Source organism: Lethenteron reissneri, chromosome 3 (assembly GCF_015708825.2).
Source record: "Lethenteron reissneri isolate LAM-NWPU_2019-01 chromosome 3, ASM1570882v1, whole genome shotgun sequence".
Taxonomy (NCBI): domain Eukaryota; kingdom Metazoa; phylum Chordata; class Hyperoartia; order Petromyzontiformes; family Petromyzontidae; genus Lethenteron; species Lethenteron reissneri.
The window spans coordinates 3,960,320-3,978,982 of NC_083781.1; the positions used below are offsets into that span (position 1 = coordinate 3,960,320).

Here is an 18,663-nt window from a genome sequence, read left to right on the forward strand (position 1 = left end):
CCGCCGCCATCTCTCTCTCTCCCCGACTCTGTCAAGGTCACAAACACCTGGACACACGACAATCCGCCCTCCTCGCGAATCTGTCGTCACGGTTTGGAGTCGCGAATTGAACGAGGTCTCATTTCAAAACATCACAATAATCAAACGCAGCTGCCGAGCACAGGCCCCGAGGCCCAAAGTGTCTAGCGGCCAGCAGCAAATGGCAAGACGACGATGAGAGGAGCGAATTCCAAAGCTGGGCAGTACAGAGTTGTGACCTGCAGTGTGGTAACTGAACCCAGTATGGAGGGGACACGAAACAGTTGTGCCTCAATGCTTTGGCGATCATTGGGACTGTAGCATCCCGAGTGTTTACATAAAACACATCACACACATCGCACGTAAACAGAAAACGAGCGGTTCGCACGCGCGCGATTCAACGCGTGTCTCAAGATTGTGAGCATCGACAAATAAACCGTCGTTCCACGCGCGACGGTTTAACTCTCGGCCGCCCCCTCAGCCGTCGAGGGCGAGCGACTCGCCGCCCACGTGACCACAGGCGCGTCGGAGAGCGAAGCGGCGACTCCGGAAGCAACCACCACAACACAACAGGCGCCGCGCGCGTTCTACATCTTCACCCCACCCCCCACCACAACCAAGGTGCCACCCTGGCCACGGAAGACCGTTGATGTCACTGGTCACACATTAACACAGGCGAACAACAATTCATGATGCTTACGCAGTTTGCATCGTGAATTGTGGTTTTGTTTTATCCTGGCCACCCCATGAAAGGTGACCCCCTCAGCGATGACGAGCCAGCGCGGGGTGGATAGGGGAGGTGTGTGCCGATGGACTCACGTTCGGGATGGGCACGGGCGAACATGACGTGGTGGAGGTCGGAGTGCTGCTTGATTGGTTAAAAACTTCGTCGTCATTGAGGCTGTTGCTGACTGGAGAAGTAGCCAGAACCGCAGCCAGGCCTGCACACACGTACACACGCACACGCACGTGCGTACGTACGCACATGCGTACATACGCACATGCACGTACGTACACACATGTGCGCATATGCACGGACACACACACGCGTGCACGCATACAGACACACGCGGCCAGACGCACACACACGCATACAACACACACATACAAACACACACAAATGCAAACACGTGAATTTGACGCGGGAAGACCTTCACCGGCTCCACAGCGCACAACGTATAAATTCTGCCCAACTGCACACAGGTGCCAATACGGTACAGCACCGCGCTAGCGTGGCTATTGCCAAGGCGCCGAGATGGCGGCACTTTAGACGCGCCATTCGCGGTGGCCGCCGTGTTCTCACCGGACTGCACCGTTTGTCGCGGTTGTACAGCAACGGCTCTCCCATGTGCACGACCTCGTGCTTCTGAAATTGCCGTTTGCGATTCTTAATTTGAGTTTAAAATTGGGCCACGTAAAGGTCCGTCCAGATTTTTGTTGTGCAATCCTCTCACCACCCAACGCAGCCAAACAAATTCCATTGCTACAGGTTGCACGAGCGCTTAATGATGCGCCGATTATTTTCCACGACATTTTTAGCAATCGGAGACGACAGTTTGGCTTGGCACTGCATCAAGCATCTTCAGGTAAGAAACCTGGAAGTCAGCATCTGGATCTGACCGCCTGCGCTTACGCACGCATACACGACGACCTACGGACTCAGTCAGAGGTGAGAGCGCAAAGGCAGAGGAGAGCGAGCGTGAGGGAAATAGGATGACGGGTGGCGACGGGGAGTCGTGGCAGAGGTCGCAAACGGGTTTTGATTCCTTACCCGTACCCGGCCGCACCAGGGTCGCAAATGGGTACCCGTACCCAGCCGGGTACGGGTAGCCGTTCCCTACCCGTACCCTACCCGAAATGAGTGACAAACGGCTACTCACCAGTGACTCACGGCCTACCCGTACCCGTACCCGGCCGCACCAGGGTCACAAACGGCTACCCGTACCCGGTTGGGTACGGGTAGCCAGGTATCGGGTAGGGTACGGGTATCGGGTACCCAGTTGCGACCTCTGAGTCGCGGACAGAGGGGAGCGCACCGATTTCGTCCATGTTGATGTCGTCGTAGATGAACTCGTTCTCCTCGAAGTCCGGGTCCTGCGACGAGTCCGCGTAGTACTCGACGTCATCGCGGATCTTGCGGATGGCGTCCACCTCCACCGTCTGGTTGTCCAGCATGCGGAGCAGCGTCTCTAGCTTGCCCACGTGCCAGCGGTGCCGCTCCAGCTGCCGCTTGAGAACCTCTACGCGGTCGGCCTTCTGCGGCGCGAGGGGACAACGGGCGACGGGGTACCGCCCGGCACGGCATCAGCGCTATCGTCGCGTCGTGCACGCAGAACTGCGGATTTTTTTTTTTTACACTTTCCAACGAAGGACTATAGTTTACACGTTAGCTCTGCCCGACTGTCTGTCTGTAATGAGGTTTTATTTTTATAACACGTCATTCGTGCGAATTGCCGATGAAGACGCTGTAGAATATGAAACGCACCACGCAGTTTTCACATGGAAGCCTACGTGGGAAACCAAAGACAAACAAGGCGACAGCCAGAAACAGTGATTGCTCTGCCAGTCCTATGTTTGGATGTTTGACCAACTCAATTAACAAATGTTTATACATGTGGGAGGAATCCAGAGTACCTGGAGAAAACCCACACGCGTGAGGGAAGTTACAAAAAATCCCTGACACGTTTGGAATACTCTTAGATGTTTAATGCTTGCTTGTCGTGGTCGAAAGCATCAACGCATCAGCTCCGTCCATCGGTCTCGAACATGGGGGTCACGATAACTCCCATCGAGATGATCTCGACTACAATTTAGTATAAAGTCGTGTTGGTATTCGTGACTTTCCCCAGAGGAACAATGGTCAAATTGATCAAAGGGTTTCCCAAAACTGAGGGCTAAAGAAAACAGCACTAAAACATTAATTATTGTACTCATTTTTATTCCATCGATTTTATGTTCTTCCCATTGTGCTGACCCGGGTCGCTTTTGCAACGAGCCTGGTTATCCCGGTCTCTCGTGTCATCGCCTGGTTACACAAATAAACTCATCAACTGTTAACCGCGTCGGCTCTCCCCACTGCTCTCACCTCCTTTTCGCTTTTCTTCTTCTTGGAAACTATCGACAACGACTCCACCTCGCTCTCAAATTGGTCCACCTGGCGACGGTAGATGGCAGGAACGAGGTGAGACAAAAATCGGGGGGCAATGCATTTGTAACGAGAGAGCCACGATAACTCTTATAAATCTTCTTGGTTCTTTCGGTAAAGTCACGTAGAATGATTCATTCAGACGCTGTCTTTCCGACAGACCTGTTCTTCACCTGAGGACGGCTGCTTGCGTTGTGGCAGAAACGTCGTGAGAATTGTATTTTATTATGTTTTATTTTTATTATTTTATTATTTCCCTTCTACGTGACTTTAACGAAAGAACCAAGAAGATGAATCCCTGCAACCACGAAAGCTTTAAATCGAAATTTAACTCTCATAAAGAAGATCCAAAATTTGCAAACTTTTCGTATAAAGTGGTATTGCCTGGAGAAAAATGGCCAAATTTATCAAATGTTTTCCCAACACCCAGGGATAAAATAAATAAACCAGCGCTAAAAGCATGAGGAGTGTAGGTGAGGATGTCACATCGATTAAATTGTCACAACTCAACATGACGATTTGAATATGTTTTAGGGCTAAAATGAATGAACCAATGACACTGTACATTAATGTCGGGAGGTAGAGGTCTAGGACAATTTCAGAGATCACTCGTCACTATTGTTCGCCGTGGCCGGGAATCGAATTCAGAGTGCCGGCTTCATAGTCCAGTGCGAGAACTGCCCAAGACACAAGGCAAAGCATGTCTCGTGGGTGTAGGAATGTATTACAATCAATCCATTCAAATCTCTCGTACAGCAGTAGGATCCGATGTGTCAGGAGAACAGCCCAGAGAAGCGGATACCACAGAACTACCTCTGACATCCCTTCAAGTGACCTCTGGTCCACACAGTAGAGAGCAGCATAGACCCATCTGCCCAGCCACATGACAGTAATGTTCAGCACGTGGCAATCAAACCAAGATTTGTCATTCTCGAAGATAACATTTTGCCAAGTAAAGTACATAACCAAATGTAACGTGATGGGTTGTTAAGTGCAGTGATTGGGCTGAGACCATCAACTCGCTGCACTTGAAACCCAGTCATAATCAGAGGAAGGCAAAACCTGGATTCAAACCCAAGCTTCTCAGCGGTGCCAGCTTGGCGCTGTGACCCGAGGAGCGCGGCCTCCACCTTGTTAGCAAGGGAATGTTAACGGGCGAGCATTTTTGTACGTGAAGGCATCCGACAAAGTAACCCAGCATGCGTTTACCTGCATGTTTAGGTTGTCGATGGTGTTCTGAAAAAGAAAATCGGGCAAAGAGCCAGCGTTACACAAATGGCATTTTTCACATTATTCACTCGCTCACGGCACCGCGCCACGCGTCAAGAATAAAAAGACAAGACAGCAGAACCCCAAACGCAGCGACGGGGGGCACGCCACATGGGGAACGTGGGGGGAGCGGCGTGAGTGCCCCGAGGGCCACATTTAGGGGGTGCGCCATCGCATTCGGCGCCGGTGCCCCAACTTGCTTGGCAAGCGACGGTCACTGCCGTGGCTCTCTCGGTAAGAGAATTGAGGGCGGCGACGTGCGGCTAAGTGCTCCGCTTCCGCCAGAACGCCCCCTCCCCCCCCGACCCGGCACTCGCACCCGACACGCCAGGCCTCTCGCGGTGGATTGAACTCGATGACCCCCGACGTCTCATTGTGTGACAAAGTAAGCTTTTGTTAAATAAGTTGGATTGTAAAGCATTTCGATAAAGCTAGCATGGGTTATCTGCATAATGAGGGTTATCAAGTGTGTTCAGGACATCTCCATGGTGTCACGATTTGAGGGTTGTGATGCTATCCAAAAATCGATTCCTCTTGCCATGCCTCGACTTCTCTTTCAGCCTCCTGTAAAATCGCCTTCAACGTGCCGCAACTCTCTCGATCTCAGAAGCCAAGCGGAATTGAGCCCAGGTTAGGAATTGGATGGGTGATCAAGAGAGCTGGCTCGTTGTTGTAGACATGGGATAGCCAGGATAAGAGTATTTGGCTGCTATACATTTCCGCATGGTAAGCCACTTCGTTGAGCTATCATTTGGGGCCAGGATGCTGCTTCTAAATGAGAGCTATATAGCTCAGTGGGACTGACCTGGTCAAATTTAAATAGTTAGATAGTTAGTTTGGATATGGCTGTACAGTGATGGATTATTGAGTCCATCTGTCTAGAGATTTCAGCATCAATCTTCCCCCTCCTATGCATGGTGGGTTTCCCATAGATTCTCAGAGTTCCTCCCACACAAAGTGAGGACGACTCCTGAAAAGGAGTCCTGAGACTCAGTGGGGTACTCCTGGGTAAATAATTGTACTAATTGGCAATTACCATGTCTTCTTGGTTCTTTCGGTAAAGTCACGTAGAATGGAAATAATAAAATAATAAAAATAAAACATAATAAAATAATTCTCACGACGTTTCGGCCACAACGCAAGCAACCGTCCTCAGGTGAAGAACATGTTTGTCGAGAAGAATAGGTCTGTCGAAAAGACAGAGTCATTCAGACTCTGTCTTCTCGATAGACCTGCTCTCCACCCGAGGACGGCTGCTTGCGTTGTGGCCGAAACGTCGTGAGAATTATTTTATTATGTTTAATTTTTATTATTTTATTATTTCCATTCTACGTGACTTTACCGAAAGAACCAAGAAGATGAATCCCTGCAGTCACGAAAGCTTTAAATCGAAATAAAAATTACCATGTCGTTTCTATTCTCTATTTTGTGTTTTGTTGATTGGCTCAACGAGAAGCACACATTAGTAACCCACCTCACATTCGATTTGCATAAATTGTACTTATTTAATTCCCGTATGCACGATCTGACATGCATTGCGACGGTAAGGTTCTCATTTTACCGTGGAATCCATTTATCGTCGCAAGCTCCATATTTGACGCCTGGCGCATTAACTATTTCCTGTAGCGCCGTGCATCGGAGGTCTTGTAAACCACACAATGCAGGCCTGCGTCGATCGACCACATTCGCCAAGAATCCATCTGTGTGCAACTACCCAGCACATGGCACAATCGCCGCATTGTGCACGTCGCAACACCGCGAACCAAAGACAGTCACAATGTCGTACGGCTGCACGTCACAATACCCAGTACAAGCTGCACATCATACAACATGTAACAACACCCAAAACCAGACCAACCTGGCGTCATACCACAACACTCAATACCCAGGACTCAATCACTGTCGTACAACGTGCAACACTGCACCATGCAACGCATCACAACAACCCAGAACCACAAACAGCACGTCAGACAACAACACTTTACAACAGCGCGTCGTACGGCAGGAGCCAGCATGGGGGGATGCGTGCGAAAGCAGAGGTCGCAACCGGGTACCCGATACCCGTACCCTACCCGATAACCGGAGTCACTGGTGAGTAACCGTTTGTCACTCATTTCGGGTAGAGTACGGGTACGGGTAGGGAACGGGTACCCGTACCCGGCCGGGTACGGGCACCCATTTGCGACCCTGGTGCGGCCGGGTACGGGTAAGGAATCAAAACCCGTTTGCGACCTCTGTGCGAAAGTACGTGCGTGCGTACCGTGAGCCACTGGCTGATCTCCTCGCGCTCCTTTTGCGCCGGGTCGACCTTGACAGCGGAGCCCAGCCCCTCCTTGGAGTAGGCCTTGGTTTTCGTCTCACGCTCCACCACCTTGAATCTCTCCATTTGCTGCCCCCCCCCCACCCGATGGGACACAAGGTGTGGGACAATCGACGAGTTTTTGGAGAATTGACGGGAAGACGAATTCTAACGTGTAGGTTATCGCAGCCAATATCAATGAGTCATACGTGCTCTATGGTTCAGGCCATTTAACGATCTGGTACAGTCCAGTAAAACCTTAATATGAGTGGGTTTCATAATGCGTATTTCCGACACTTATTGGGGTGCTCTTTGAATTTTGCGGGGGGTTGGGTTTTAAATAGTTACGGCCGTAGCGTGCGACCACCTGACAAGTAATACCACCGTACGTACTTGGAGCGAGGCATGGAAGTGGCGTAGAACGTAAGAGCACAAAAGTTGCCGCCTCCCCCCACGCAACGTCGCTCACCCTCTACTTACATGCCAGTGCTTTCCTTTACAATGTTTTGGAATTAGCGTTCCTGTGTTAATGTTAACCGTCGTCCCCAAGCAAAAAAAGGAAGTGACATCATTAAAGATAAGTTTCAATAATACTACATTATATTGATTCATCTTCTTGGTTCTTTCGGTAAAGTCACGTAGAAGGGAAATAATAAAATAATAAAACATAATAAAATAATTCTCACGACGTTTCGGCCACAACGCAAGCAGCCGTCCTCAGGTGACGAACAGGTCTGTCGGAAAGACAGCGTCTGACAGACCTGTTCTTCACCTGAGGATGGCTGCTTGGGTTGTGGCCGAAACGTCGTGAGAATTATTTTATGTTTTATTTTTATTATTTCCCTTCTATGTGACTTTACCGAAAGAACCAAGAAGATGAATCCCTGCAGTCACGAAAGCTTTAAATCGAAATATATTGATTCATTCAAATATATTTGCACTTTTAAATGTTTATGCTCATTAATAAAGGTAACATAACACAATAACTGTACAATATATGTGGTCATTAATATACACAGTTTATATGTTTAAAACTGATATATTTTTATGCCCCCTAACTATTTTCCTCATAAGCTTTGAGTGTTAATAGTCGCGGATTTAATATTCTTGCCATTCTCCAATAACATATCTCCCACGAATATTAAAGGGTTTTTTTCAGCTAATTGCGCTAAACTTTATTGCGAGATGTTTTCTTCAACCGACTTATTTGCCAGCGTAAAAATATTGCCACGTGACAATTTAATTTGTTTGGCTGGGCCGGGTAGTGGAGAGTGCTATGACAAGACGTTTGGTCAGATCTTTACGTCGTGGCCTCACCCAAAACTCAGTTCTGAAATCACGTTGGCCGAGACAAAACCTCCACGTTCACTTGGAAACGTTTGCAGCGCAAACCGGGTGCAAGCGATTCAAATAGCACAACCATGAGCTCGCGTCTCTCGTACTAGACACGACCAATAACGACGACGTCTCGCACCTCTACGGAGTTATTGATTTCTTTGTTTGAAGCAGATGCATGCTGGTATGCGGCCAGAACAAAAGGAGCAGTGACCACAACAGAGCCACGGCAGCCGATGGCGCGTCACGTACATACGTACGTATGTTGACTTCTTTCGCACCGTACGTAGCCAGCTGTGCTAATCACAGGGTGCCACACGGAAGAGGCTCGAGGCAGGAAGGTTGAGGCGCATTGAACGCGTCGTGCTCACCCTGCCGCAAATCGGCCGCCCCACGCGCGACCCGCCAACTCACCAGCTCTATCAGCTTGCGGTTTTCTATTAGCTGCCTTTTGTCCTTGATGTCGTTGGAGGTGAGCCATGTTTTGATCTGGTCTCGAAGCCTCTGCAAGGGGTAGAGAATCACAATTTAAGCACCCATTTACAATACAGGTAGAATACAATGTACATTGCGATGTAGAATACGATGCGGATTTACCTAGCGCGTAAATTCGACCGCCTTTTCAAGGCGCTGCGCATGTGTTTTTATTGAGAAAAACAGTTGAGTCATAGGCAGAGGAGAAGAGGAAGGTATTGAACCCTGACTTGAAAAGGGGCAGGCAGTCAACAACACGAATGGCTGTGGGGAGTTCCAGACTACGAGGACAGCAGAGGAGAACGATCTCCCACCGAGGGAAGGTTGCTCGACGGCTGTGATAGAAAGCATTGGTTTCTGGAGCAGAGAGTGCACAGAGGAGAATAAAGTGAGATGAGAGGGGAGAGAGGCGGGCAGGGTGCGAGTCCATCTTGAAGACGGTGCGGGTGCGATCTTATACAATTTATCCGGGATTGTATTGGCAGCCACTTGGGGGTGAGATTTCAGTATTGGGGGCGATGTGATCTCATTTACGGATGTAGGTGAGATGTGTCGCGGCGGCATTTTGTCATGAAGGGCGAGCTCAGCTCCAGCGAGGATCACAGACGCGCGCGCGTCGCGAGCTGGGATTTTATTCTCGATTTGCACATCAAGCAAGGCCGACGCAGTACGTCGGATGGGCGTTCCACGCGACCAGTGTGCCAAGCGTGATAATGTTGGTATTTGCTGGGGCAAATATCCCCGGGTAAAATGTTTAAACAGGGTATTTTTTTTTGCATGTAACAATGGTTTAGGAACTGCGGCAACTGTGCTATAAACCAGGCGAGGGGACTTCAGGTCAAATGTGGGCGACAACTGACATCAGTGGTAAGTGATATCTGAAGCGGTTCTGGACACCCACCACCCCACTTCACAGCAAGCAGCACAGACCAGTGTGGCGGGAGATGGTAAAAAAAAAAAAACCCATTGAATAACACATATCGTAGGGAGGCCTACATCCAGAAGTGCATTGACAAAGGGTTGATATTGTTATCCACCCTCGCATAGATTCAATTAATTGTACAATTTAGGATTTTGATTCAATACAAGAATCATTTCTTTAATACATTTTACCATCTCGTTTGCAATGTTTTCTTGTTTCTCCGTCTCATTTGTACACATTAGTTTTGCTTCAATACCCAAAAGTAAATCGTGTTATTTGTATAATCCACAAAATAATAACATATTCTCAGACAAGATTCAGGCGTGCACCGCGTGCAGAGGAGCACGTCCCAGTCAGTGAATTGTTGCATCCGTTACATGCACACGAGGATGGAATGAGTTTCAGGTATAATTTTTACGGATATAACATTTTATTTTATTTCACATATTTGGATTAAAATGTATTAAAGCTTGACACGTTCCATTCTTTACGTGAAAAATGTGACAACCTAAATGACTTGAAATACGAATAAATAATTCAAACATCTCTTAAAAAAGTTCCAACAAAAACACAACATTTTTGATAAGAACGTGTGTATATGTTATTATCCATTCCGTTGCTTGGGTCTCTATTAACGCACAATGAAGAAGGTGCCATTGCCCAAAACGTCACCTACTATACTCTCTAACCTTTAAGACCACGGTGTCAATGTGGCCTTAAAGTTTTTGTTGTTGTTTACCTTTTAATAATGAGCAAAAGTCACATAACATGATGGCAGTTTTGGCAAGAAAAGTATGTGTATGACACCATTGAAGCCATGTCACTTCCTGCGAGGTCACATTTTCAGATCAAATTCTAAAGCACATTTCCCCCCCTTGTTTGTTTCATATCCAGGACCGATTCCGCATATTTTCCGGTTCATCCAAAAACATCCATAGTGCACAGCATATTTATGGCTGGCTTCTCATTGTTGAATGAAGAGACTGGCAGAGAAAATGAGGCTTCGGGAGTATTATTATTATTGTGCTGGGTCTCTCTCACATACACCTGGCCCTGCGCTCATGCCTACAGCTCATATGACGGACAGCCCAAGAGCCACTCAAAGAGCCTGCAGCTGCTTAATCAGTGCAGAATTCACACGCTGCTCTGCACACCTACTGGGCTCTTCACGGCAACCTAAGCTAGGTTCACACTGGATCACTCACGGCAGAAAAAAGGGAGCGGAACCAAGGCCTTTGAAGATGTTAAAGGAGCAATGACGTGACGATTAAGTAATCGTCAAACACAGGGTTGTTAATTTAGTTGTGTTGCATCATGGGTAATTAAATGCTAGAAATTCTACAAAATCAATTATCGGTTTGCCACACACATCAAAATTTCTAACAATAAATGCCCAGCCGTACGTCTGCATCTGTCGGAACGCACCGCTTGGTGGCTGATGAGCCCCGTCGTTGCTGCCTTAAAATCTACAATCACTTCACAAGCCTAGTCACACACCGCGTGACTCGAACGTTAAGTTCCTGCGTGATGATGTGACTGCGTTTTAAACCGTGTATTGCACACGATGTTCACTTAAGTCCAAAATCCTTTGTGAATCAAACCCCTTAATCAACATCCGCCACAAGACATCCCATTCTATACGCAGTGTCATTACGCAAGCAATCGGCAGTATCCCTGCATTGCAAACTAATGACAGCCCAAAAGGCTGCCGTGCGCTAAATGAGCAACTCATATCCTAAACTATAACAAGTGGACATGTAACAATTCAGCCCCCCAATGATTTAATTGGTATGGAATACAGTTTAGATGTCTTGTTTATTGTAATGCATCTCATTTGTGCCGTTTCGTTACCAAAGCTGTAACAGAAGCACATTGTGTGCTTAAAATAATAAAATAATGCTTTAGTCGTTTGTCATTCTACTGCTAGATGCCAGCCTCTTCATGATGTGTCAGTCTTGGGGGGGTGTTTCACTCAAATTAACCACGCAAATCAGTGCGGGTTAGAGAAAATGGGAGGCCACTCGCCAATGTTAGCCATATCCGGGAATCTAACTCAAGTCACCATGTTAACGATGTGGTGCGCGAACCATATGCACCAACCACTCCCCCTATAAAATGTGCATGAAAGATAAATAATCAAAATGCATGCAAAAGAGTCAACTTTGATGAATTAATCGATTGTTACATGCCTAACACAGCGTGTCCGCGAAATTCATTGCTAATTCATATCCGTTTTACTTTAACAAAACAGAATTATTGCCACGAACATTTCAAATTAACACAAGTACAAGATGCTGTAATATATGCTTTCCATATTATAAAAATATAAAATGAAAAAATCAAGGCCAAATCTGGAAGGTAAAATGCAATGCATCCATAACTACTGTTTAGCACTAAATTGGGACGGCCTGCCTCATTTCTACGCAGCGTGGAGATACAGCTAGCAACAAGTATTACTTTGTGCGCCATTACATTTTTGTGTTCTGGGATTGTGATTTAAAAAATTTCCCCCAATACTTTGCATGCGGACACGGTATATTTGGCAACGTTGTTACTTCAAAGACCCACTCTAGCAAGCATCGCTTAAAGGCAAAAAGCGGAATATGACGCCTGTGCATTCGAGGCAAAGCTTAAGATGTGACGCATTCCTAACACAACTCCCACCTGAAGCTTCTTGATTTCCTTTTTAAGATCAGCCTCATACTTTTCCTTCTGGTTGATGTTGGCTGCATTATGCACCTGGAAAAGGCGATCGTGCTGGAATCAACAAAACTCCATCACAAGACGTAGTTACACACATATACATCAAACTTTACAAACATAGGGCATCGTTAAAATATATTGCATACATATCAACAATTGTAAATGGATGAAATAAATGTGTTCACGTTTTGTTTGCATAAGGAGTGTTGGCGTAGCAGAAAGCTTCGGCAAGTGCAAATAATTGTGCTTTGTAGCAATCACTGATGCTGTGATAGGCAGTTCTTTCGTTCTGCCGTGTTTGTGCAAAGCCGAAATGAGTAACGCGTCGGTGCGATAGCCGTACCTTTTGCCAGATGTCCTCAAAAATCTCGACGCCTTCGCTCACTTTCTTGAGGCAGCGATCAATCTCCGCTTCACGGGGGAGCACAAAAAAACACGCGAGAGTTGGTGTGTGATCGTGACATCCACCACCGCTCAGCCGCGCCGGTCGCATGGGTCGGGCCAAGACACCACCAGGCACTGGGACCGAAGACGACGACTTGGCCTGGCCACCTGAGCACATGGTCACCCCTGCCACTCGGCTACCTGGCAAATTATAATAATAATAAAATTATGTATCTACTGCATAAACATAACCACATGTTAAGACACTGTAAAAAAAGGGGAGGGGGGAACATGAATAACGTGCCCAGTGGTGAAGATAATGGGTGTATTTTTGTTATCCTGTTTCCGTGTGTGTTCGTGTCACAAAACTTACACACAAACACCCATGCAGCCACAAGTCACCTGGCCATTCGGTCATCCAGTCACCCCCACACCACGACTAGTAACATTCGGCCACTTTATCACCCAACCAACCAGCCCACCTGGCTACCTGTTCAACTAGTAAACCTGGTCGTCACACCACCACTGGGTCATCCTACAACCAAACTGTTCGGTCACCCGTCAACCAAATCACTCGACCTAGCCTGCCGCTGCCACCCGAGCCACCACGCCAACCGATCACCCCGCTAGCACGCAGTCAGTCTATCACGCAGTCAGTCTATCATGCAACTCGACCGCATGGTCATCCCATCACCGTGCCCAGGTAGACATATCCGTCCCTCGATCTGCCAGTCAACCCGGCACAAGGCGCTCTACCCCGGAGGAGATCGGGCCCCCTCCGTTCCTCCGACCGACAACGGAGCTCCAGTGCAAGCCCGGGATTCCAGCGAAGCCGAGCGTAGAGACAATCGCGGCTCAGGGGACCGCGTTCAGTGACACTGAACAGCGGCGCCACACGCAGCGCGGACATCCCGGGCCGGCGCGCTCGGCCATCATCAACCAACACAGCGCGCCCGCCACAAAACAATACAGGCGCGCATACTCCATCTCTACCCACCACCCCCACGCACGTCGCTCGCCACAACTCAATAAAGCAAATGAACGTCCACTATCAACAACGTTGACAACATCGACAGCATCCCCCTGTCGCGAACAGATGCGAATCTGTTCGCGGTATTGTAACGCGGACAGCCCGACAGGGCCCCGTAAGGCCTCGGTCTCGACTAGAATGCATCCCGGAGATTCCCCCGGGGGGGAGCAGCTAGTCTAGCCCGAGGCCTCGCGGGGGGCCTTTACGTTGGATTATGCTTCCCGCACAAGATAACTCACCTTGTAGCTTTCGCTTATCTGCCATATCCTACCGTCAGCGGCGTTCATGTATTACCATACTCTTCTTGCGGCGCGCTGTCCAGACACAACGATAAACAACAACAACAATAACAACAACGGCGTTAGAGACGAGGTCAGGCCCAGGCTTTTAGGCCCAACGCCGCCGCCACCGCCACCAAACGTCAACGACGCGCGCACAATTGCATCGACAAAATGGCAATGAACGTAAACATTTACTCGGTAGACTCGGCGATTCCAGGCAAGAGCGGCAAAGGGGAGAAGGTAGATGATGAGAAGGGGGGGAGGAGGGGGGTGGCAGGCGAGGAGGGAGGGAGACGACGAAGACGAGCAGGAGGAGGGAGACGCGGGGCTGTGAAAATGGCACCCCCCCTACTGACATCACCGCTCACAGCGGCGCCGCGATCTCCTCTCGCCTCACAGCGACGCGGGGACCGACAACACCGACACAAAACAACACAAAGCGACGAAGGCAGAGGCACAAACAGTGGCGAGTTGTCGGGGCGAAGGGACAGGGGTACCCTGGCTCGCGGATGAAGTGCCCCGTACCTGAGCAGTCGCTGCTGCTGCTCATGAGATGGGATGAGTCTGTGGGATAGCTTCACAAGCGCCGCTCTATATAGGCTCCTGTAAAGCGTGAACGTGGATAAAGGAAGGCTTCCTCGCACCCTCCACACACAGGAGGTGAACTAGATGTCGCTAGATGGACCTTCTCGAGACGTCAAAGGGGTTAAGTTGCCGGTTATTAAACAGAAGCGCGCGCTGTCAACTGATACGGGGAGTGAGGAGGAGGAGGAGGTCGCGGTGCTGGTGGCTTAACAAGCCTTGAGAAGAGTCAAAAGTGATGGTGGGGATTGAAATGTGCCTCTACGAAGCGCACCTGTCAGTCGTGCCACTCCGGCAACTTACACAAATACGACACGAAGCGGATGAACGACAAAGAAGCCGGAGAGAGGACCCTGATGAACGCCGCTTACCTGCAATCAGTGGCTGTTCCTAGGGGGGGGGTGTGAATGGGAGGGGGTAATTCCCCCCCCCCCCCCCATTCACACCCCTTGTCATACCGAAAAGGTTTATTTTAATCATATTTGGCTAAGAAAATGCATTGAATTTGTTTTAACTAAAATTATTATTAATGTGAGACTATTTTTTTTCTTTTAAATTTAGCACCACCCTCCAGCCCTCCCACAGGATGATTTAAATCAGGTGACATGGACACGAGTCACACATGCTCCAACAGGTTTGGCTCCGGTAAAAAAAAACATCTCTAGATTAATTATTGTTCTGCTAAAACATTGTTGTCGCTTAGACATTGTTGTTCACGTGTCCTAAATCGAGAAACAAAATCGCTTCACCTGTTCTATCGTTTGTTGTCGTAACTTTCTTACCTGCCCCCTGCTGGGCATCTGTTTAAAAAAGAGCTTCATAGCTCATCGGATTTATTCCCCAGGTTTCTGAAACACGCGTGCGCCGTGTGTGTGTGTGCGCGTCATGCCGTGGGGAGCGGTGGTGTAGTGGTTAGCGCTACGAACCCGGCCACCCGAATTCGATTCCAGCTCACGGCCAACACCAGAGACGATTATCTGATCATGGTCCTGGGCCTCCTCCCCTAGGTCGACTGAGCCTAAAATGAGTACCTGGTGCGGTGTGTAAACATCGCCACAAGGGAGACAAAGGTGGTGTTTGCCGTGTCAGCCTTCATAGGTGCTCGCTAACAGCACTTGCACTCCAACAGTCTGTTACAGGCTACACGTAAGGGGGATTTTAATCTTTGTCATACAATAGGCGCGGAATTGAATGGTCAACCGCAAATGTGGTTGCATTGTGCGAGACGTTATGGTAATCCCCGTAATGTCCTCGTTTAGCGGCGTATTTGTTTGTTCCCTCCAAACAGCGCCGGGAGGGTTCCTAATACATTGAGATGTACGACCAATTCCAAACGTGTTTTCTTTAATTTTAATCGGTGATTTTCTTTAGAGGAGGAGAATGAACTTAGCCACGCTACAGGACTGCGTCTGGAGGAAACCCAACACGCATCGGTGTGGGATTGGCCCACTTGCTGTACTGCCATCTGATGACCGCATGGCACCTCTCCGTGGATATCGGTCCACACATCTTCGTGTGATCCACCAACCATGGACTCCAAAGCGCTGGATCACAAAACACTTAATTAAGAAACACTACCAATCCTGAAATATCGAATTGCAGCGCGCTGCGCTATGAATACTGTTACCTGAAGTGTTTCCTGGCCACGGCTAACATCAGTGGCAAGGGTGGTTCACCACCCCGCACTGACCAGCGTGGTGAAGTATGGCCAAACAACCATCGTGAACGACAAGGCGTGGGAAGGCCTTCATCCAGCAGTGGATTAACAAAGGGTTGTAATGTGTTTCAATTATGACTTTCTTTTTTATTCATGCGAAAGCCGCCAACTTTGATGGGCGAGAACGAGCGAGTGCGGGGCAAGCGGTCAAGGGATGGAACGTGCCCGAGAGAGGACATCCACCGGGGAGATGGAGCGATGAACTCAGCTCCTCGTGTGCTGCCAGACGCTGGGGAGGGTTACATTACATCCCAGGATCGTGAGAGATGGCGACGGCTGGGGCCTTCATCCAGCAGTGTATAGATCATTGCTGATTAATAACGAACACCACCACGACTGTAAATGAATATCACCATCCTGTGCTATTGGTTGGATGGTCCCCGCCATGGTAACGTGGAATGCCCACAAACAGATCCGAGGAGACGAGTCTGAGCTGAGTGCAGCCTCATCCCCCCGTCTGAACTGGGAGGCTCTTTGAGTTTTAATCAAGATAATGGAATCGGTCGTAGTGGTCAGTTATAGATGTCAGCCCAGGGGGAGGGCCGGTGGGGGGGGTCATCCTCAGGGGTCAGCCTCAGTGCCGGATTAAGCTAGTGCAGGATCTGTAGCATATGTTATAGAGGGGCCCTACATTAAAAAAAACACGTAAATATTAAAACACGTAAATGTTTTACTTGCATAGTAAAGTAATTTTAATTTGCTATACACGTAGGCTTTCGCGACCAATTTTATTCATAATATAGGTTTTTGGGTCAGATCGCGTTATTTATAAATGTGTCGTAACCCTCCACCACCCGACACGGCCAAACAGTAAAATATGTCACGTTTTTCAAAGGCTAAAGAAGTGAATAATTTTGTCCTTTGAAAAACGTGACACATTTTTTACTGTTTGGCCGTGTCGGGTGGTGGAGGGTTACGACACATTTATAAATAACGCGATCTGACCCAAAAAACCTATATTATGAATTTGCTATACAGGCGGATAATACAACAAATCGCAAACCTTAAACACCCAGTCGTTCATAAAAGTTGAAGGCAGTATAGTACTATAGTAATAGAGCAAGTGCAGAATACTCTTTGGTTCTTTCGGTAAAGTCACGTAGGTAGAAAATTATAGATCACGATGTTACGATCGCAACACAAGTTTTTTTCTTGCTGTGGTTGTCCCACCTGATGACGATTGCTTGTGTTGCGATCGAAACGTCGTGATCTATTCTTTTTCTACCTACGTGACTTTACCGAAAGAACCAAAGAGTATGGATTCCTGCAGTCACGAACGCTTCAAATCAAGATTCAAGTGCAGAATCACTGAACCGGAATTGATAGCTTGAAAGCATTTAGCGTGACCCGTAGCATATGTTACTTTTGCTACTAGGATAATCCGGCACTGGTCAGCCTACACTTGCACCGTATTATAGGAATATAAATATGTACCAGGACAAATTTTCGATTTTAAGCTTTCGTGACTGTAGGGATTCATAGTCTTGGTTCTTTCGGTAAGGTCAACATTTATTGCTGTGGTTTTCGCACCTGATGATAATTGCTTGTGTTGCTATCGAAACGTCGTGAGAATGTTATCGTTTTATTTTTATTATTTTATTATTTCCCTTCTACGTGACTTTACCGAAAGAACCAAGAATATGTACCAGCTTCTTGTTTTTTTCGGTAAAGTCACGTAGAAGGGGAAGTAATAAAATAATAAAAATAAAACGTAATAATATTATATGATAGTATTTTATTTTATTATGTTTTATTTTTATTATTTTATTACTTCCCCTTCTACGTGACTTTACCGAAATTACCAAGAAGATGAATCCCTGCAGTCACGAAAGCTTTAAATCGAAATTTAATATGTACCAGGATTCTCAAAGCATCGATCCGTGCGTGGTGTGTGCGTTGAGCATCGTGACAACCACGTTGCGCAATCGTCTTGCGTCACGAGAATTTTGTTGGACCTCTTCCTTCCCTCGACCCTTAACCTCTGAAGCGCCTCTCGCGAACCGAGCGATTCCATTCGCCGAGATTCCGATGTCAATTCGATTCGAGCATCGATTTCTACGTCTCATCTCGTTCGATCAACGGAGCCTTCGATCTTTTCGATTTAAAGCTTTCGCGACTGCAGGGATTCAACTTCTTGGTTCTTTCGGTAAAGTCACGCAGAAGGGAAATAATACAATAATAAAAATAAATCATAATAAAATAATTATCACGACGTTTCGGCTACAACGCAAGCAGCCGTCCTCAGGTGAAGAATGAAACACCACCAAGCTTGGAGCGTATATTTAAGCTGGGTTGGAGGGGGAAGAAGAGCGCCTTGACAAAATAATTTGCATATCAAGAGGAATTTAGCATGTTTATGGGAAATGCGTAGGAGGTGGGCGGGTTTTTTTTATTATTATGTTTTATTTTTATTATTTTATTATTTCCCTTCTACGTGACTTTACCGAAAGAACCAAAAAGATGAGCCTTCGATCATGGTCACGCTTGATCCAAGTAGCGACTCG

At 47.7% G+C, this 18,663-nt stretch overlaps 1 protein-coding gene across 7 annotated transcripts in view; it reads right to left on the bottom strand.

Moving 5' to 3' along the window:
* The window catches only part of LOC133345226 (CCR4-NOT transcription complex subunit 3-like), a 35,064-nt gene extending 20,227 nt beyond the window's left edge, over nt 1-14,837 (bottom strand). Inside the window, exons 1-10 of one of the 7 annotated variants that reach the window (XM_061555825.1) lie at nt 14,814-14,837; nt 13,819-13,893; nt 12,509-12,576; nt 12,127-12,219; nt 8,481-8,570; nt 6,693-6,821; nt 4,373-4,399; nt 3,104-3,172; nt 2,055-2,274; nt 838-959 (exon numbers count right to left, since the gene is read on the bottom strand). In XM_061555825.1, the coding sequence (XP_061411809.1) occupies nt 838-959; nt 2,055-2,274; nt 3,104-3,172; nt 4,373-4,399; nt 6,693-6,821; nt 8,481-8,570; nt 12,127-12,219; nt 12,509-12,576; nt 13,819-13,843 (843 nt within the window). In that variant the 5' untranslated portion in view covers nt 13,844-13,893; nt 14,814-14,837. Of the gene's footprint in view, nt 1-837; nt 960-2,054; nt 2,275-3,103; nt 3,173-4,372; nt 4,400-6,692; nt 6,822-8,480; nt 8,571-12,126; nt 12,220-12,508; nt 12,577-13,818; nt 13,894-14,055; nt 14,172-14,385; nt 14,584-14,745 lie in introns of those variants that run through there. The other 6 variants (XM_061555833.1, XM_061555815.1, XM_061555847.1 and 3 more) reach the window with 6 other exon arrangements.
* Nucleotides 14,838-18,663: the final 3,826 nt, after the last annotated feature.